The sequence below is a fragment of the Rana temporaria genome, chromosome 1 (genome assembly GCF_905171775.1).
Source record: "Rana temporaria chromosome 1, aRanTem1.1, whole genome shotgun sequence".
Taxonomy (NCBI): Eukaryota; Metazoa; Chordata; class Amphibia; order Anura; family Ranidae; genus Rana; species Rana temporaria.
Window position 1 is genome coordinate 349,460,309 of NC_053489.1, and position 22,438 is coordinate 349,482,746.

Below are 22,438 nucleotides of genomic sequence, written 5' to 3' on the forward strand. Positions count from 1 at the left end.
GCCTTTGAGGAGGTATTCCGCAGGGGTAGCGCCTCAGGATATCGGGTGGCATAGTCAAGAGTCACCAATATGTATGAGTGACCTCGAGCTGACTTTACCAAGGGACCCACTATATCCATGGCTATCCTCTCGAACGGGACCTCAATTATGGGCAGAGGGACCAAAGGGCTCCAAAAGTGAGTCACCGGAGCGGTCAACTGACAGGTGGAACAAGAGGTACAGTATCTCTTTACCTCTGCTTTCAGATCTGTCCAGTAAAACCGGTCGGTGATCCGTGCCTCCGTCTTCTCAACTCCCAGGTGTCCCCCTAACACATCGTCATGGGCCAGGTCCAGAACCTTTCGTCAACAATTGTTCTACCACATTTTCTCTCTCCTTGGTAACCCGATACAGCAATTCGTTATATATTGCAAAGTGTGGCCACCTCTCATTCGCACCTGGCTCTTGGGGAACCCCATTTACTACTACAACTTGTTCCCATGCACGGGCCAAAGTGGGGTCCTGCATCTGAGACGTACCAAATGTTTTGCAGGGAGAATGTGGTCTCCCACAGCAACCAGTGAAAGTATGTTGGCAGAAAGGGAGAGCTAAAGCCGAGATGTGGCTCAGATTTTAAGTGAAGATGTTTGTGCAAAAGTATCTGTCATCGCTCCTAGCCACTGTGGAGGAAATTTTGTTCAGCCTACAAGGAATGGCAGAAAGCACAAGAAACCAGTGGTTTTATCTTATGCCTGTACATGTAAAAAGGTCAGCCCAGAGAGGAGGGCACAGTGTCCAGCATCTTGCTACGGGTCTGACCATGTGTTTAGCTCTGCTGTTACCCCTGGCAACAGTACTGTAGAGGGCCTACCTCTAGGGCACCATATTGCAGTCTTGCTATAAGTCGCTGTTCACAGCCATTACTAGTAAAAAAATAAATAAAGTGATTGTAAAGGCAGAAGGTTTTTTTTATCTTAATGCATTGTCACCAGTCATCTCTATGACCTTCAAGCACTAGACCTCCTCTGTAACTCTAAACTGGTAACCTGTAAAAAAAATTAAAGCGTCACCTATGAAGATTTTTAAGTACCAAAGTTTGGCGCCATTCCATGAGTGTGTGCAATTTTAAAGAGTGGCATGTTGGGTATCTATTTACTCAGTGTAACATCATCTTTCACATTATACAAAAAAATTGGGCTAACTTTACTGTTTTGTTATTTTATTCATGAAACATTTTTTTTTCAAAAAAAACAAGTTTGAAAAATTGTTGTGCAAATACCGTTAGAGATAAAAAGTTGCAATGACCGCCCTTTTATTCCCTAGGGCGTCTGCTAAAAAACATATAAAATGTTTGTGGGTTCTGAGTAATTTTCTGGCAAAAGAATTATGATTTCTTACATGTAGGAGAGAAGTGCCAGAATAGGTTTGGTATGGAAGTGGTTAAACAAATAAAAATTCCAGTATATATCCCATAGTTTATAGACACTATAACTTTTGCACAAACCAATCAAAATACACTTATTGTTTTTTGTTTTTTACCAAAAACATGTAGCAGAATACATATTGACCTAAATTTTTTAAGAAATTTGTTTTTTTACATTTTTTATTGGATATGTGTTTTATAGCAGAAAGTAAAAAATATAGTTTTTTTTTTCAAAATTGTCGGTCTTTTTTTGTTTATTGTTTGGGACGCCTGCCTTTACACATATATAAACTTTAATGGCATCCCAGTCTTAGTCCGTAGGGTTTAATATTGAGTTTGCCTACCCTTTGCAGCTTCAACTCTCCTGGCTTAGTGTGTCTATGGAAATGTCTGACCATTCTTCCAGAAGTGCATTTGTGAGGCTAGGCATTGATGTTGGTCGAGAAGGCCTGGCTCACAGTCTCCACTCTAATTCACCCCAAAAGTGTTCTATCGGGTTGAGATCAGGACCCAAACTTGCTCATCCATGTCTTTATGGACCTTTCTTTGTGCACTGATCCAAATCATTTGGTAGAGGGGGGATTTTGGTGTGGGTTTGTTTTTCAGGGGTTGGGCTTGGCCCTTAGTTCCGGTGAAGGGAACTCTTAAGGCGTCAATATACCAAGACATTTTGGACAATTTCATGCTCCCAACCTTGTGGGAACAGTTTGGGATGGCCCCTTCCAGTTCCAGCATGACTGTGCACCAGTGCACAAAGCAAGATCCATAAAAACATGGATTAGCAAGTTTGGGTTGGAAAAACTTGACTGACCTGCACAAAGTCCTGACCTCAACCCGATAGAACACCTTTGGGATGAATTAGAGCGGAGACTGTGAGCCAGGCATTCTCGTCCAACATTAATGCCTGGCCTCATAAATGCGCTTCTGGAAGAATGATCAAACATTCCCATAGACACACTTCTAAACTTTGTGGAAAGCCTTCCCAGAAGAGTTTGAGCTGTTATAGCTGCAAAGGGTGGGCCAACTCAATTTTGACAGACTAAGACTGGGATGCCTTTAAAGTTCATGTGCGTGTAAAGGCAGGTGTCTCAATACCTTTGGTAATATAGTGTACCTTGTAGGACAGGTAGGTAGGACGATATGCAGCTTATTTAACTTTTCAATGTCCACAATATTTATTGCAATTTATAAAGAATGGGGGAGGATTAGAACTGTCTGTTAGGCAGATAACTGGAAACTTTTCACTTTGGAGACAAACACAACCAACTGTCCATTTATGGTAGGAACAGTTTCCTGTAGGCTAAAGAAAGTGCACCACACATAGAGTGTCAGACTACAGAAGTGATTGGTGGCCATGGTGAAAGGTAGGTATTGTCCTAAAGAATATGTGTTACTGTAACACAATGCAATGGATGTAATGAATAAGTACTCTGTGCTGAACAAGATGACTGAGAAAATTATAGGAACTCACCTAAATAAAACATTGGAAATAATAACATGTAATCAGCACAAATAATTCTTATCATTTAGAGCTCTTTAACAGATGAAAACAACATATATCACAGTTTGGCATTCATTCAGCACGACTCCCTTTGTAGATATATAATGCCTGTCAGCTATTGTTAAGATTTGAATGGTACAGTACCTCCTCCTATGGTCACCAGCCCAAAACCAATTATTTGTACTGGCTTAAGGAGAAAATAACCCCCTCCCCCACCCACCCCAACCCTCCCCTAAGTTTAGGGTTAGGTTAGAGACTTATTTTATGATCAATACATTTTTCAGGTGTAGTACATTATGCATACCTCCCAACTTTCTGAGATGGGAATGAAGGACACCTATCAGCAAAAGTATGTAGGCATAGGACACACCCCTTGCCACGCCCCTTAAAGGAGAATTGTACAAAAAAATAAGATTGGTTAAATCCACAAGTGCTTTTTTTACCACTACTATTCCTTTATATTGGCTTTTGGAATTTACAAATGCAGCAATTTAGAAATCAGATGAAAGGTTTAGCACTGGGAAACACTTTTTGATAGATAAAAAGTGTATTTTATATACATCTTTATAGATCAGACCAAAATGAGGGACAAATGAGGAGAATGAGGGACGGAGGGACATTGCTCCAAATCAGGGACAGTCCCTCGAAATCAGGGACAGTTGGGAGGTATGCATTATTGTTGGATGTGTAGAATGTTTAGTACACAAGGTAAATGTTATTTGTGCTAAAAATCAACGTGCCAGTTTTGAAAAGAAAAAAACAAAAAACAAATGTATGGTTAAACCGTTCAAAGCAAAGTTTTGTGCAGGGATTACATGCCACGCATTTTTTTGGCATTATATATGATATAGATTTGTTTTGATGCATGACATTTTTGTTACAAAGCAATATTTGGTTGAGAATTATGGCTATGGTAAATTAAGCATTTCGATTTCAGGTATAGCTACTGCCACGGCGAAACATTGAATGATTACAATAAGTATCGGTACCATATGACATTTTTTTAGAAACCGGTGCAATGAAAACTCTAAATGCTCCTGTACCAAAAAGAACCCTGTTCATATTCAGGAGCTGAGGGCCAGATTCACAGTCCGGCGGCGCAGTGTAACGTAACCGATTTATGTTACACCGCCGCAAATTTTCTGTCTAAGTGCCCGATCCACAAAGCACTTACCTGGAAATTTGCGGCGGTGTATCGTAAATCCGTCCGGCACAAGGTGGGCCAATTCAAATGGGGCGGGTACCATTTGAATTAGGCGCGCTCCTGCTCCGGACATACTGCGCATGCTCCCGACGCAAATTTCCCGACGTGCTTTGCGCGAAATTACGACGTGCCGACGTTTTGTGAATTGCGACGTGAAAAAAAGACTTGCGCCGGGAAAAAATTTTTTTTTTAAAAAATTCAAAAGCGACGCGGGAAAGACGGGTATACTTTTACATGGTGGAGTAATTTTCCACTTTGTAAAAGGTGCCCTATCTTTGCAAAGCGAACTCCCCCCAGCGGCGGCCGCGGTATTGCATCCTAAGATCCGACAGTGTAAAACTATTACACCTGCCGGATCTTAGGAATATCTATGCGTAACCGATTCTATGAATCAGTCGCATAGATAGAAACAGGGATACGACGGCGTATCAGCAGATACGCCGTCGTATCCCTTTTGTGAATCTGGCCCTGAATAACTACTGTATGTAATGACCGCCAGTGCTTATGGTTCACAGGACTACAGCAACTTGTAGGCAAACTTGTTACAAACCTGGGGAATTCTGAGTATCAAATAAGACAATGCATATGCAGAGGTTTTAAAAAAACAGTAGATTCAGAAATATTTGCATCTCAACTTTCCCTTTAAAAGTCAACTTCTCTGTGGTCTTCTTGTAGTTGAGTGCGAATTGGATGTGGAATCGCTGCATCCAATTCGCAATAGCAGGAGAATGTGACCGGCTCTCTATAGAGCCCATTCACATATCTCCGATGCGGCTCCGGTGCGAATTTGCACAGGTGCCTTGTGCATCTTTTGGTCCGTATTCAGGTCTGAATTCACCCTGAAATTTGGGGTGAAATCGGACCTGAAACGGTGAACCAGGATGCACAGGACCCCTGCTTGGAGCCGCATCGGCATCCAGTGTGAACTGAGCCTGAACCTATCTTCTGTTTATGCTTTTTTCATCATATACATTGCTTAGGTCATACATTGCTTCTATGTCAAGTATTTAAATAAGCTTAAACACAAGTGCATCCCAAAACGTTAGAGTCCTTCCACATGGGCTTTCCAATCAGAACCGTCTGTCAGTTTTATAGGTGGACATGATCGAACCTTGCAGTCTCCTATATGGAGCGGCAGATGTCAGTGGACACATGTCTGCTGACACCTGCCACCATTCGAATCAAACCTGCCCGCAAAATCCAGACGGATGGTGGTCCTATTTTCCATCCGTCTGGCGAATCGGTTGAAAACAGACAGGCGGTCCGTTTCCACTAAATTTTCCCATAGAGGAGAGCAGGACTGTGTCCGTGTCTGTTCTGCACAGTAGAGTGGACAGGACCTATCACCCGTCTGCTCAGCGGGGACCAGCTGGATTTCCGCAAGATGGAGACGCCCCTATAAAAGGGGCCTTAAAGTGGTTCTAAAGGCAATGTTTTTTTTAATTGAAATGATAAAGAATGTGTACTTACCTGTTTTGTGCAACAACATTGCACAGAGCCATTACCCCACGTGCACTGTCCCCTTCTTCTTACAAGTGCCCTCATATGAAGCCATGTGATATGGGCGACCGGTGTGGGCATGCTCCTGAGCCAGGGAGTGTGCGTTCATGGACACACACAGTGTGGCTCAGCCATGCCCCTGCCTTCTCCCCCCAGGATTGAACTGACAGCAGCAGGAGCCAATGGCTCCCACTGCTTTCAGTGTAACCTGTGAAAAGAGAGGAGCTGCAAGCCAGGACAGCATTGGATTTATAGCGATAAGAGTTTGGAGGGGGAAATATTGGGGTGTTTTTTTCACCTTATTGCAGGGAATGCATTAGAAATAGTTAACCTTTAGGCCTCGTACACACGATAGGATAGCCAGAGGACAACGGTCTGAAGGACCGTTGTCTTAGGTTAACCAATGAAGCTGACTGATGGTCAGTCGTGCGTACACACCATCAGTTAAAAAAACGATTGTGTCAGAACGTGGTGACGTAAAACACAACGACGTGCTGAGAAAAACGAAGTTCAATGCTTCCAAGCATGCGTCGACTTGATTCTGAGCATGCACAGGTTTTTAACCGCTGCTTTTACCAGTCCATAGGTAACATTTTAAAGCAAGTTCTCATTTTTTTAACCTAAGGTTAAATAACCTATGGGGCCTACACACGATCGGTTTGGTCTGATGAAAACGGTCCTTCAGACCGTTGTCCTCTGGCTATCCTATCGTGTGTACAAGGCCTTAGAATCACTTTAACCTATATATCAAGATGTATTCTGGAGCCTGGGCCATGGTAATGAAGTAAAAATGAAATGTGGACAATAGCCAGTACACCATAAGGTCCAATAAAGCCATCTCTTTAACTTGGAGATGTTTGTCATACAAGCAAAAAGAACCATTGTCATGTTTCAGAGACATGCGGTCCCCTTTATAAAGGTTCCAAATATGCACTTTGACGTCACCTTAATAAAGAGGACCCGTATGCCCCTGAAATGACAAGTGATTATGTTTGCCTGCATGACATGAATCTATAAGTAGATGAGTTGGTCTTTTTTAGACTTCACAGTGTGCTGGCCATTCTCTACATTTAGGTTTTTAATCAACACACTAAAAGCGGGGGTTCACCCAAAAATAAATTTTTAACATTACATTCAGCCGAGTTGTCCTAACGGCAATCGGCTGTTTTTTTTTTTCGTACATACCGTATTTGACCGCCGCTTCCGGGTAGGTCTTCTGCAGGACTGGGCGTTCCTATATGATTGACAGGCTTCCGACTGTCGCATACAGCACATCACGAGTTGCCGAAAGAAGCCGAACGTCGGTGCGGCTCTATACGGCGCCTGCGCACCGACGTTCGGCTTCTTTCGGCAACTCGTGACGCGTAGTATGTGACGGTCGGAAGCCTGTCAATCAGACAGGAACGCCCAGTCCCGCAGAAGACATACCCAGAAGCGGCGGTGAAAATACAGTATGTACAAAAAAAAAACAGCCGATTGTCATTAGGACAACTCGGCTGAATGTAATGTTACAAATGTATTTTTTGGGTGAACCTCCACTTTAAGTACTTTTATATGATTTGTCTTATTTTAATGTTTGATGCATATGGGTAAAGGGGGTTATACTGTATGCATAACTAACAATGATTGCAATCATGTACTGTTTAACATGAGCCGCAGTTGAATGCCAATTTTTTCCTTTAACATAACATTTGTGTATATTTATTTAGAGCAAGCAAGAGTAACTGTAATGAGAAGCCAGAGGCAACATTGGTTGTCTGTGTATATATGGTAGTAGGGTGTCCTATTCCATTAAGCAATGTACAGTGAACAATTTGCTGTTTGGTCCAACTTCTTTGAATTCAAAACAGAATTTCAGGGTCCAGCTATAGGACAAAGAAATAACATCCACCATGACATTGTATTATATGAGCATTACAGGTAATCACCAAACATTGTGTAATATTGATGGGAACAATTCCTGTGACAACCAATAAGTAAAAATAATCACAAAATAGTTACCCCTAAATAATGTTCCATCAAATAGATGGACTGGAAAAATTTGCCTGATTCAAGATTTTTTTTTCCGCTGATGATGCTTGGGTTAGCAGACACTGCACATTTATTGGGAATTCACTCAACATTTACTGTCCAGTGTACGGTAAATATCAGTTAAATATTGCACCTCTGTAGGATCTAACTGTTGATCAGAAGCATTTGAATTTTTAACTGTCCTCCTTTTTGTAAGTCAGTTTTTCCCCACTTAATATATCACTTAAAAGTTTAAAGTATTCTAAGACCTGGTGCATATCAGTCTTTTTATAAGTGTACGTTGTAACACAATGCTTGGTGCGCAATGTAGCCTGGCTGCCTCAATTTAGCGCTGATGTGCCGATCTCAGGGCATGGCGCATTCTCTTTTTTTAAGATAATGTATTGAAATATACACAGACATCTCATAATGTTTAATTGGCAGTTATGTGGTGTGAGGCAGTGGATTGCCTCACACTGCACTAAAAAAAAGTGCTGCATGTAGTTCTTTTATTCAGTGCATACTGCCTGCACACCACTGCAACACACTGGTGTGAACTGGGCAGATAAAAAGACAGGGGCTTTTGCCCTTTTGTGCAGTGGGACTGCGCTGGAATATCCGCCCAACGCAGTCCTACCACATCTGGTGTTAACATACCCTAAGGCCTCGTACACACGATAGGTTAACCAGAGGACAATGGTCTGATGGACCGTTTTCATCGGTCCAAATCGATCGTGTGTGGGCCCCATAGGTTATTTAACCATAGGTTAAAAAAAAGCCAACTTGCTTTAAATTTAACCGATAGATTCCTAACCGATGGGAAAAAAACAATCGTTAGTAGGCACAACCATCGGTTAAAAATCCACTCATGCTCAGAATCAAGTCAACGCATATTTGGAAGCATTGAACTTCGTTTTTTTCAGCAAGTCGTTGTGTTTTACGTCACCGCGTTCTGACACGATCGTTTTTTTAACCAATGGTGTGTAGGCGCGACGGACTATCAGTCATCTTCATCGGTTAACCGATGACAACAGTCCATCAGACCGTTCTCATCGGATGGACTGATCGTGTGTACGAGGCTTTAGGCCACATTCACATCAAAGATTGGGGTGTATTTGCGTCTCTCTGCACAACCAGCGATTGATTACCTGCAATGATTGCTGGATGTGCGGACAGCCGCAAATAACTGCAGCCTCTGGCGACCCATCATTATAGTGAACGGGGCTGGTGGCAGCATCTAGTCACTGAGAGATGCAGCAGGGATCTCTGATTCCTGCTGCTACAAATCATACTGGCCCTAATGCGTACACACGATCATTTTTCGGCGTGCAAAGAACTACGTTTTTCAGCCTCTAGAAAAAAAACTATTTTTTTTCCAACTTCATCATTAAAACGACGTTGCCCACACACGATCGTTAAACAAAAATGCTCTAGCAAAGCGCGGTGACGTACAACGCGTACAACGGCACTATAAAGGGGCAGTTCCATGCGGATGACGCCATCCTTGGGGCTGCTTTAGCTGATTTCGTGTTAGTAAAAGACGATTCACGCTTTTCTGTCTGTTACAGCGTGATGAATGTGCTTACTCTATTACGAATGGTAGTTTTACCAGAACGAGCGCTCCCGTCTCATAACTTGCTTCTGAGCATGCGTGGGTTTTTAATGTCGTTTTAGCCCACACACGATCATTTTTTACAACCCGAAAAATGACATAGTTTAACCACTTAAGGACCGCCTCCTGCACATATACTACAAAAAATAAACTGCGCCAATGGAATAGACCAGCAATATGGTGCCGGTACTCAATAAAATAAGTCTCTAAGCCCCCAAAAATTGTGTAAATGGGGATAGATACAATAGAGTAATGAAGTCCCAAATTGATTAGATGAGGGGTCACGGCAGACCCTACAAACAGGATGAACAAACACCACCGTGCAAATGACTTTTTGTGAGGAACCACCACCTAATGGAAAGCCGCTTACCACAACCAAAAGGTTAATAGGCCTATAGAAATCCCATCCACGGACTAGGGCACCGAACACAGGGAGATTCCAAGAGCAAATCTGCAGGATGTAATCACTTCCTCATATACATCGGCAGAATGGCACGGCTGGGCACAAGCACGTACAGGTACGTCCTCTTTAAGTGCCCAGCTGTGGGTCGCGGGCGCGTGCTCGCGACCCGGTCCGAAGCTCCATGACCGCAGGACCAGCGGACCCGATCACTGCTGGAGTCCCGCGATCGGTCTCCGGAGCTGAAGAACGGGGAGAGCTGTGTGTAAACACAGCTTTGCCGTTCTTTATAAATTCTTTATTTTTTCCCATTTTTTTCAACACTTCACATTGCCTCAAACAAAAGTTAGTATCACATCCTACACAGCAATCAACTTCAGACTTTACATAGGACATTTTTCCATTCTCTTGTCAAATCCCACTCTTAATCCTATACGCCTTTACCTTTATTTACAGTCCTCAAAACCAATGCTAATGGACCTTAACTTTCTTCCTTTGCAAATCCCGCACATTGGACGTGCACTCTCTTCGTTAGAGACATTAATACCCCAGATATTCCCCAAATACATCCCTCTCTTTCCCTCCCTCCCTCCCCACATTCAATCCTGCTATTCAAAACAGCATCAGCCCCAAAAAAAAAAAAAAAAAGATTCCCTCCTCCCCCCCACACTCCACCGCCCCCAACCTATTCCTCTCTTTCCCTATATCTAACATAGGGTGCCCATATCTCCCTGACCCCCTCTTCCCGTTCCCTCAGAGCCGCTGTAAGATTCTCCATGTGTTGCATTTCTGTAATTTTTGCCAACCATTGTGGTCTGCTTGGAAGGCAAGTGCTCTTCCAGAGAGCTGGAATACATGCTCTAGCTGTAACAAATAAATGCCTCACTAGGGATTTTTTATATTTCTCTATTGATATCGGAATATCCAGCAACTGATAAGTCGCCGGGTCCTCACCTATAGACATCTCAGTTATTTCTTCTATAACTTCAGATACCATTTTCCAAAAATCTTTAACTCCCTCACAGTTCCAAAAAATGTGTAACAGGGTTCCCTCTTCTTTTTGACAACGCCAACAGAGATTTGTCACTTCTGGGAAAATCTGGTTTAAGACTTCCGGTGTCCTATACCACCTGCTCAAAATCTTGTACCCTCCCTCCTGGAATTTAGATGCCAATGATGCCTTATGGTTAAATTGAAATAATTTTTTCTTCTGGTTTTCCGTAAAAGTTACCCCTAAATCTCTCTCCCAAGCCTGAATGAAACGTATCTCTTGTGGGGCTTTTAATTCATTTATTAAGGAATAGAACAATGAAAGCGAGTGTCCAACCGGTTCTCCCTTAAGACACAGTTTCTCAAATTCCGACAATGTTACTCTCACCCTTGTTTGTCCTTGGATTGATCGGAGAAACCCCCTTAACTGTCTTCTCCTATATGGGTCTAGATCCTCGGACAGTTCCCTTTCTATTTCTTCATTTGACATTACTCGGTTCTCTCTCAGAAAATGTATCACTCTGGTTTTGCCCTGGCTTTTTAAATTCCAAAAAGCCGAGTCCCTCAAGCCCGGGACAAACGCTGGGTTCCCTAAAATTGGTCTCATCGGATTCACTTCTGTTTCCCCTTCTGAATTCCTGAATATTTTTTTAACTACGCTAATTGTCGTCCCTATCGTTGGATGTCTTTTAACTGTCTGTGGTAACACAGATTTAGAGAACCAAATTAGGCCCTCCAATGGGATCTCCGACATTGCCTGTTCTAAAAGAATACAAGGTTTATCCTTTGGTGCTATGCACCAATCTAGTGCTCTTGACAGATGCACTGCCTCGTAGTAGGCCAGTGGGTCTGGGAATCCCACCCCCCCTTTTCTTTTGGTAGTGTTAGTATATCTCTTCTCACTCTGGCAGGTTTCCCTGCCCAAATGAATCCCGCGAACTTCGCTCTAATTTCTTTCAGGAATCCCTGAGGTATTCTGGTTGGGAGTGTCTGCAATAGATATAATAACCTTGGCATTGCATTCATTTTTATGATATTGATCCTACCGAACCAGGTGAACACCTCCTTGTCCCACTTCAGTAGGTCTCTTTTAATTTGTCTTGCCAGTGGGGCCAAGTTTAACTCTAAAATTCTGTTTAATTTCTTCGGAATTTTAGTCCCCAGATATCCTATATGTGAGTTTGTCCACTTAAATGAGAAAAAATTGGTTAGTTGTTGTTGTTGTGCCATGCTCATCTCCACCCCCATTGCCTCAGATTTATCATAATTCACTTTAAAGTTTGAAAGTGCACCATATTTATCTATCTCCAATAGCAGTGGGGGCAGAGATAATGCCGGCTGGGTTACAAAGAACATCAAATCGTCCGCGAATGCTGCGAGCTTGTGTTCCCCCCCTTTTACGCCGATACCTCTAATATCTGTTCTTAGCCTTATTGTCCTTAAAAAAGGTTCTATCGTTAAGACGAAGATAAGTGGCGATAATGGGCAGCCTTGACGCGTCACATTGCATATATCAAGGGGATCTGACATAATACCGTTTATCTTAATTTTCGCTTTCGGTCGGGAATACAAGCTCGTAATCTATCTTTGCATCCCCTCTCGCAGTCCAATATGTTGTATAATTGTTTTTAAGAACTTCCAATCCACCCTATCGAACGCTTTTTCGGCGTCGGTAGATATCAGTACTAAGGGCTTTTTGTTTGACTGCGAGAGGTGGATTGCATTTATCACCCGCTGCGTATTTTCTCTACCTTCTCTTCCTGGAATGAATCCTACCTGATCCTGATGTATCAGACCGGGAATATATGGTAGTAGTCTATTTGCCAAGATTTTTGCGAACATTTTTAGATCTGTATTCAATAAAGATATTGGGCGATAATTTGCGCACTGCGCTGGATCTTTCCCCTCCTTTTGTATAACCACTATGTGTGCCATAAGAGCTTCTTCTGGCATCTCCCGCCCTTCTCGTATCGAATTGTATGCATCCAAAAATCTTGGCATCAACTTTTCTGCATAGGTCTTATAATAAAGGAGGGTAAATCCATCAGGACCAGGGGCTTTACCTGGTTTTAACAATTTGAGAGTATTTGTAAATTCTTCTGCTGTAATCGGGCCTTCTAAACTTCTCCCTATTTCCTCAGATAGTTTCGGCATTCCTGACTCCTCTATGTACTTTTTCAACCTTTCCTCCTTCCCCTGAATCTTTGCTATATTCTGCTCCTCTTTTAATTGGTACAAACTCACATAATAGTTTCTAAATATTTTCGCAATTTCTTGTGAGGACTTAGCTATCCTGTCTCCTGTTGTTTTAATTCCCTCTATGTGATTTTGGGCCCTTGCTTCTCCTAATGCTCTCGCTAGCATCCTGCTTGGCTTATTGCCATATTCGTAAAAAGCTTGTTTATTTCTTCTTAATGCAGCTTTTGCTTTGTCTGTTAATAACAAGTTCAAATCATCTCGGACCTTCTTCAGCTTCTCCTCTGCCTGTATTGCCAATGACTTTTTGTGTATTTTTTCCAGTCTACGGATTTCTCCCATCAACCCTTCAATCTGTGCTCCTATCTGGCGTTTCCTATGTGCTCCCAGTGATATTAGTATTCCTCTGATATAACACTTATGTGTTTCCCAAATGCAGGTTGGGGTCACCTCCCCCACCTCATTATTAGAAAAAAACATCTCCAACTCCAACTGTGTTATCTTTCCCTCATACTCTGGGTCTCTTAAAAGGGACTCGTTGATTTTCCAGTGCCACTCACGTGCTACAGGTTCCCCCAATTCCAATATGCAATTTATCGGTGAGTGATCCGATATTGAGAGAGACCCAATAGAAGCCTCTACTATACCTTGTACGAAATTTCGAGATATAAATATATAATCTATTCTGGAATAGGTTTTATATTTAGCTGAAAAGAAAGTGTAATCTCGCTCGTGTGGATGGGTAGTCCTCCAGCAATCTACCACCTGTATCTCTTGTAAAAATCTGTTTGCTTTGCTTAGTTTGCTGTATGCTATGTGCGAGGTTCCCTTAGATGTATTTAATATAGGGTCTAAAGCAATGTTTAAATCTCCTGCCATTATTACGATACCTTCCATATTCTGATGCACCCTGTCTGTATACTTCTCCAACGCTGCAATCTGTCCCTCGTTAGGCAAGTATACGTTTACCAGAGTGACCTTCTGATCATTTATGTGTCCTTTCACAATGAGAAGGCGTCCTTCCTCATCCTGAATTACACTTGACTCTTTCCATGAGATCGTTTTTGAAAACATAATTGATACCCCCTTTGTCTTTGTTGTCAATGAGGAACTATGGTACACAGTTGGGAATCTGTGATTTCCTAACTTTGGAGTTTTATTTTTTTTAAAGTGTGTCTCCTGGAGGAATACTACATGCGCTTTTGATCTCCATAATTCTGCCATCAATTTAGATCTTTTCTCCGGTTATTTAACCCTTTTACGTTGTAGGACATTACCGATATCTTTGCCATTTTAGTGTTTTACTAAGATTTTCCCCAGCAGCCCCTCTGGGGGTGCGGGAGGGGCCGAGTGTGGAGTGTGGAGGAGAGAAAGGAAAAAAAAAAGGAAGAGCAAGAAGTGGGCGGAAGCTTTTGCCCCCTCTTCTCTACTTGTCTTCAAATCTGGTTAATCCCCTAGGATCCCAGACAAGACCAAAAAAAAAAATTTATTAGCGTCTCCGACTTCCCTCCACACGGAGGAGAAGCGCTCTAATGGGGATAGATGTATGAACACCGAGGAGAGTCACGCCTTCCTATCGGTCCGGGTGCACCCCGTTAATTGACCCTTGTAATCTTATTCCTTTTCCCCCCCATAAAAAACATCACAAAAAATAAAGAGAAAAAGGAAAGAAAACAAAAAAAAAGAGACACAAGGAGATCATATAGAGGGAAAGGATTTCCTTATCCTTCCCCTCCGTTCCCCTTCCTTCCTCCTTCCTCTCTCCCCTTTCTCTTCCCATATAAAAACAGACAGGCAGAGACCATTTTAATATCTGGGCATTATTTCCGGCTACCGGCTACCAAATATTTCACACATCATTTCTATCAACCCCCCTATCATCCCCCCTTTCCCCCTTTCCCGTTCTTCACTGTGGCGCCGTCATTGATCGTGTGTTCCCTTTTACCTTTTATAGGGGAACACAATCAATGACGTCACACCAACAGCCACAGCCCCCTACAGTTAGAAACACAAATGAGGTCACACTTAACCCCTTCAGCGCCCCCTAGTGGTTAACTCCCAAACTGCAACTGTCATTTTCACAGTAATCAATGCATTTTTATAGCTCTTTTTGCTGTGAAAATGACAATGGTCCCAAAAATGTGTCAAAATTGTCCGATGTGTCCGCCATAATGTCGCAGTCACGAAACATTAGTAGTAAAAAAATTTTTTTTATAAGAATGCAATAAAACTATCCCCTATTTTGTAAACGCTATAAATGTCGCGCAAACCAATCGATAAACGCATATTGCGATTTTTTTACCAAAAATAAGTAGAAGAATACGTATGGGCCTAAACTAAGGAAAACTGTTTTTATATATTTTTGGGGGATATTTATTATAGCAAAAAGTAAAAAATATTGATTTTTTTTCAAAATTGTCGCTCTATTTTTGTTTATAGCGCAAAAAAATAAAAACCGCAGAGGTGATCAAATACCACCAAAAGAAAGCTCTATTTGTGGGAAAAAAGGACGCCAATTTTGTTTGGGAGCCATGTCGCACGAACGCGCAATTGTCAGTTAAAGCGACGCAGTGCCGAATCGCAAAAACTGTCCGGGTCCTTTAGCTGCCTAAAGGCCTGGATCTTAAATCGGGAGTTCACCCAATTATATATTTTTTTCTCTTTTCCCCTTAGATGGATGCTCGTTTTGTCTAGGGGAATCGGCTAGTTGTTTTAAAATATGAGCCGTACTTACCGTTTTCGAGATGCATCTTCTCCGTCGCTTCCGGGTATGGGTCTTCGGGAGCGGGCGTTCCTTCTTGATTGACAGTCTTCCGAGAGGCTTCCGACGGTCGCATCCATCGCGTCACTAGTAGCCGAAAGAAGCCGAACGTCGGTGCGGCTCTATACTGCGCCTGCGCACCGACGTTCGTCTTCTTTCGGAAAATCGTGACGCGATGGATGCGACCGTCGGAAGCCTCTCGGAAGACTGTCAATCAAAATAGGAACGCCCAGTCGCGTAGCCCATACCCGGAAGCGGCGGAGAAGATGCATCTCGTAAACGGTAAGTACGGCTCATATTTTAAAACAACTAGCCTATTCCCCTAGACAAAACGAGCATCCATCTAAGGGGAAAAAGGGTCATGTGCGGGTGAACCTCCGCTTTAATTGGTTAAAACGTCGTTAAAAAATGCAGCATGTTCGAATTTTTTTTTTTGTCGTTTTTCAGAACCCGAAAAATGATGTGAAGCCCACACACGATCATTTTAAATGACATTTTTTTAAACGTCGTTTTTTACATGCTGAACAATAATCGTGTGTACGCGGCATAATTGCCAGTGTAAATGTAGCTTAACTTTTTAAACAGCAACGCCAAGATTGGAAAAGGGAGGGGCAATCCTATGAGCTAATCAGACTCTGCTGTATGGACCAGGGCCGGTGCTACCACTAGGCAAACTAGGCAGCCGCCCCGGGGGCGCCCGACCACTGGTGTTCCTACTCTCTTCTCTCTGCAGCAAGCTACTAGGTCTCAGCATCAGCAGACAACCACTGCTCCATTCGCACATAGTGTCAGAGGCGGTGGTGGTGGTGGCGGAGAACTGTATTTGTGTCCCGACTCCCGAATGAATGGAAGCAAGCAAACAATCATTGATGGGCGCTGGTGAGGCTGCATTTGATGGGTGCTGGTCAGGGCCGTTTGAAGGAATTTGGGGGCCCCAAGCAAAATGGACATAGAGGCCCCCCAACCCCCCCTGCACGCACACAAAGCCTACAGGAACCGGTGGGTGGCCTCCTACTGGCGGCTCTGGACTGTGAGGGAGGGAGGAGGAGGGGAGAGGGAGGAGGAGGGGAGAGGGAGCCAGGCAGGACACACTCGTGTATTTAGGTTTTGTGCTGCCCTAGGCCTGGTGAAACTCGCGCACCCCTTCCTTTTTAAGACTCGTCCTGTCATTTTCATGGGATGAGGACAGAGGGACAGGGTGGGAGGGGGACAAGGTGGGACAGGGTGGGGTGAGCATAGGGGGACGGGGTGGGGTGAGCACAGGGTGGGATGGGGACAGGGTGGGATGAGCACAGGGTGGGATGGGGACAGGGTGGGATGAGCACAGGGTGGGATGAGAACAGGGTGGGATGAGCACAGGGTGGGATGGGGACAGGTTGGGATGAGCACAGGGTGGGATGAGCACAGGGTGGGATGGGGACAGGGTGGGATGGGGACAGGGTGGGGTGAGCACAGGGGGACAGGGTGGGGTGAGCACAGGGTGGGATGGGCACAGGGTGGGATGGGCACAGGGTGGGATGAGCACAGGGGGACAGGGTGGGGTGAGCACAGGGTGGGATGGGGACAGGGTGGGATGAGCACAGGGTGGGATGGGCACAGGGTGGGATGGGCACAGGGTGGGATGAGCACAGGGGGACAGGGTGGGGTGAGCACAGGGTGGGATGGGGACAGGGTGGGATGAGCACAGGGTGGGATGGGGACAGGGTGGGATGTGCACAGGGTGGGATGGGGACAGGGTGGGATGAGGACAGGTTGGGATGAGGACAGGGTGGGATGGGGACAGGGTGGGATGGGGACAGGGTGGGACGGGGACAGGGTGGGATGAGCACAGGGTGGGATGGGGACAGGGTGGGATGGGGACAGGGTGGGATGAGCACAGGGTGGGATGGGGACAGGGTGGGATGAGCACAGGGTGGGATGGGGACAGGGTGGGATGAGCACAGGGTGGGATGAGCACAGGGTGGGATGGGGACAGGGTGGGATGAGCACAGGGTGGGATGGGGACAGGGTGGGATGAGGACAGGTTGGGATGAGGACAGGGTGGGATGGGGACAGGGTGGGATGGGGACAGGGTGGGATGAGCACAGGGTGGGATGGGCACAGGTTGGGATGAGGACAGGGTGGGATGGGGACAGGGTGGGATGGGGACAGGGTGGGATGAGCACAGGGTGGGATGGGCACAGGGTGGGATGGGGACAGGGTGGGATGAGCACAGGGTGGGATGGGGACAGGGTGGGATGAGCACAGGGTGGGATGGGGACAGGGTGGGATGAGCACAGGGTGGGATGGGGACAGGGTGGGATGAGGACAGGTTGGGATGAGGACAGGGTGGGATGGGGACAGGGTGGGATGGGGACAGGGTGGGACGGGGACAGGGTGGGGTGAGCACAGGGTGGGATGGGCACAGGGGAACAGAGCATCTTAATTTGGGGGGGGGGTAGAGGGTGGTATGGGGATATGTGCTGGGGAGTGATTTGAGAGGGAAGATGATATGTGCTAGTGGGGGGGGGGGAAATCGGACCCCCCCACACACACACTAGCACATATCATCTTCCCTCTCAAATCACTCCCCAGCACATATCACCATACCACCCTCTCCTCTCCCATCACTTCAATAGTTCACCTCGAATCTGCTTAAGGGGGGCCCCTTACCTCCTGCTTACTGTGCACTGTGCAGCACTCGTGTCTCTCCTCGGCTCCTCCTCCTGGCTGTGTACACATTGAGCCATGAGGGGGGGGAGGAGCCGAAGTGTGACTGTGTAATGTATTGCAGTCAGTGGAGAGAGAGGGACGGCTGCACTGTCCCCGGTGACCGCGCCACTTTGCGGGGGGCGGAGAAACGCCCCCCCCCCGCGAGCCCCCCTCCTCCCGCACGGAGAGCCGCACAGCTGAATCCTGGAGTTCAGTGCAACTGCACGCTTCAGCACTGAACTCCAGGATTCAGCTGTGCGGCTCTCCGTGCGGGAGGAGGGGGGCTCGCGGGGAGCCTGTGAACATAGCAGCAGGCAGACAGGCGAGCCAGCTTGGGGGCCCCCCTCTAGCTCGGGGCCCCAAGCAATTGCTTGCCTTGCCTGTCCTGTTGCGACGGGCCTGGTGCTGGTGAGGCTGCATTTGATGAGACATTTTTAAACCATGTTTAAAAGAGTGTAAAAAAATCTCTTCTAATTACACTATATTGTCCCACAAATGACATTCTGAACATTGATCATTCTACAGAAGTCCTCCAAAAGATCTTTCACCAAGGAGCTGACAGATATTTCCAATCCCAATTATTGGAAACCTGTCACAGTCTTGTGGTGGAGCAGATCCCTACAGAATTACGCACAACAGGGACATTTCCTCAAAACTAGCGCCTCTCCCAGATCTCTATCGATGGCATCCTCCTCTTCTCGGCTGTGACAGGTGACAGCCAATCAAAGACGCTACCTTGTAAAATGAACTACTGGTAGGCTTTTTTTATCATTCTTTGGTGCTAATTAGGGGTTATGCTGTGTTGTCCAATTATCATCTCAGCACATAAAAACCAACCACATCTCCATCCAATTTATTATTATATACTCAATTAATATTACCATTTGTTATAACTATTTATTACTAATTGGAACTGTCTTTATTATTTAATATTCAATAAACAAAATTGACAAGGAAAAACCAACCATATCAGATACAGTAAAACCTTGGTTTGCGAGCATAATTCATTCCAGAAACATGCTTGTAATCCAAAGCACTTGTATATCAAAGCATTTTTTTTACAGGGTGTAAAAGAGAAGAGAGGAGCCTCTAAGTGTAGCAATAAGTTGCCAAATGTACCTTCATTAACCACTTAACGCCCGCCGCACGACTATTTACGTCCGCAAAATGGCACGTACAGGCAGATGGGTGTATATATACGTCCTTGCCTTTGCGCGGGTCGGGGGTCCGATCGGGACCCCCTCCGCTGCGTGCGGCGGGCGGATTCCCTCGGGGAGCGATCCGGGACGACGGTGCGGCTATTCGTTTATAGCCGCTCCGTCGCGATCGCTCCCCGGAGCTGAAGAACGGGGAGAGCCGTATGTAAACACGGCTTCCCCGTGCTTCACTGTGGCGGCGTATCGAACGAGTGATCCCCTTTATAGGGGAGACACAATCGATGATGTCAGTCCTACAGCCACACCCCCCTACTGTTGTAAACACACACTAGGTGAACACTAACACTAGGTGAACACTAGGTAACCACACCTGTGGTTAACTCCCAAACTGCAACTGTCATTTTCACAATAAAGAATGCAATTTAAATGCATTTTTTGCTGTGAAAATGACAATGGTCCCAAAAATGTGTCAAAATTGTCCGAAGGGTCCTCCATAATGTCGCAGTCACAAAAAAAATCGCTGATCGCCGCCATTAGTAGTAAAAAAAAAAAAAATTATAAAAATGCAATAAAAATATCCCCTATTTTGTAAACGCTATAAATTTTGCGCAAACCAATCGATAAACGCTTATTGCAATTTTTTTACCAAAAATAGGTAGAAGAATATGTATCAGCCTAAACTGAGGGAAAAAAAATGTTATATATGTTTTTGGGGGATATTTATTATAGCAAAAAGTAAAAAATATTACATTTTTTTCAAAATTGTTGCTCTATTTTTGTTTATAGCGCAAAAAATAAAAACCGCAGAGGTGATCAAATACCACCAAAAGAAAGCTCTATTTGTGGGGAAAAAAGGACGCCAATTTTGTTTGGGAGCCACGTCGCACGACCGCGCAATTGTCTGTTAAAGCGACGCAGTGCCGAATCGCAAAACCTGGCCTGGGCATTTAGCTGCCTAAAGGTCCGGGGCTTAAGTGGTTAAATGTAACCATATTACTACACTTAGTGGCCCCTCTCTTCTTTTTTATACTCAGTTGTGACATGACGCTTGTATATCAAGGCAAAATGTATTGAAACATTTTGCTCATCTTGCAAAACACTCTCAAACCAAGTTACTCTCAAACCAAGGTTTTACTGTACTTAACAATTAAAGGGGGTTGTAAAAGGTACAATTTTTTTTTTCCTAAATAGCTTCCTTTACCTTAGTGCAGTCCTCCTTCACTTACCTCATCCTTCACTTTTGCTTTTAAATGTCCTTATTTCTTCTGAGAAATCCTCACTTCCTGTTCTTCTGTCTGTAACTCCACACAGTAATGCAAGGCTTTCTCCCTGGTGTGGAGTGTCGTGCTCGCCCCTTCCCTTGGACTACGGGAGAGTCAGGACGCTCTCTACGTTGCAGATAGAGAAAGGAGCTGTGTGTAGGAGGGAGTCCTGACTCTCCTGTTGTCCAAGGGAGGGGGTGAGCACGACACTCCACACCAGGGAGAAAGCCTTGCATTACTGTGTGTAGTTACAGACAGAAGAACAGGAAGTGAGGATTTCTCAGAACAAATGAGGACATTTAAAAGCAAAAATGGAAGATGAGGTAAGTGAAGGAGGACTGCACTAAGGTAAAGGAAGCTATTTAGGGGGAAAAACAAATTGTACCTTTACAACCCCTTTAACTTCCATTCTAGTACAAAAGGATAAGTTGTTCCAAGAAAATGTTTTTGAGTTATCAACAGATCCTCATGGGACGTATCTTCATCTAGTTTCTTCTATATATTTAAGGACGTCACCTGTAAGATTCCCACATTCCCCCACAAGAGTACCTGGCACAAGTTGGGTAACGTTATCATGTTTTGTTGAGAGCTGTGACAAGCGGTAGGCGTAAAATGAATTCGTTTCAGCTAAAGAAAAGTTAATGATTATGCTAAAGCCCGAAAGAGTCAGGGCTGAGTTGGCACAAAAGCTGTGCAATCATTTCCCAGATCATCTCAGTGTGAACTTCCCGAGTGCACGGCACAATCCGTTATTTCCATGGCACTTGTATAGTAATTGTGGTATTGTTCCCTCCGCCGCCACAGCTCAGCGTGACGATGATACTTAATGCTTTTGGAAATAAACATTATTATATACAACCAATCGATTGGCCAGAATAAAATCGATGGGATCTACGTGGGTTTCAGATGCAAAAGAATCGTACGTTGATTGGTAAATATATTACATAATGGAAAGTCTCGAATGTATTCCATACCCACACCCTATTTCTTAGCTTCCGGCAGCCAACCTTCCCTAGATTTCAGCATGATAAAATATTAAGATTGCAGCTGACGATTGCCTTACCTGATATATCTTAAAGGCTCTTGTCCATCCTTGTTTTCAAACCCTGAGTTGCTCATTTTCCTGCTTTGTGGCTGCCCTCAGTGTCTCTCTGGCTCTAGCTGTACACAGCTGAGTGTCTCTGTGTGCCTGTGAGTGGGGAGACAAACCAGCCAGTCAGCAGCCAGCGGCAGTGTATGAATTCCATCGGATTGGATCTTCTTTGCAGGTACCCAGTCTTCATCATTTGTTAACCCTTCAGGGAAAAAAAAACGACTCTTCCGTGCCTTCTGCAGTAAGCCTTTAGCCGTTTAATACGAATATGAGATATGCTACAACCGGTCATGGACACAATGGAATAACGAATGCCACAAACGCTGACAGATGGATCATTAACTTTTGGAGCTGGAATACGTTGTTTGGCACTATACAGAGTAATGGCAACATACTGGGTTCTCTTTAATATTCAGAACTGTAGTGGACATGCAGACATCTGATAATGTAAATGGGAACCCTGCTGAAGACTACATACAACCTCAAGAATGTTTGCTTTCTTTGTCAATTAAAGGTTTGTTTTTTATTTTCTAAATTTGTTCCTTTAACCAGTTGGTAACCGCCCTATAGCCAAAATACGGCTACAGAGCGGTTACTGTACTCTAGGAGGGCGTCAATGTACGTCCTCCCAGAGACTGCGTTGTGCGCGCCCGAGCGGG

At 44.6% G+C, this 22,438-nt stretch overlaps 1 protein-coding gene across 1 annotated transcript in view; it reads right to left on the reverse strand.

Annotated features, from left to right (window-relative positions):
- Positions 1 to 21,943, reverse strand: part of YJEFN3 (YjeF N-terminal domain containing 3) — a 181,531-nt gene extending 159,588 nt beyond the window's left edge. Inside the window, exon 1 of the mRNA XM_040320561.1 lies at positions 21,750 to 21,943. Coding sequence (XP_040176495.1) covers positions 21,750 to 21,805 — 56 coding nt within the window. The 5' untranslated portion in view covers positions 21,806 to 21,943. The remainder of the gene's footprint in view (positions 1 to 21,749) is intronic.
- Between the last annotated feature and the right edge of the window lie 495 nt (positions 21,944 to 22,438).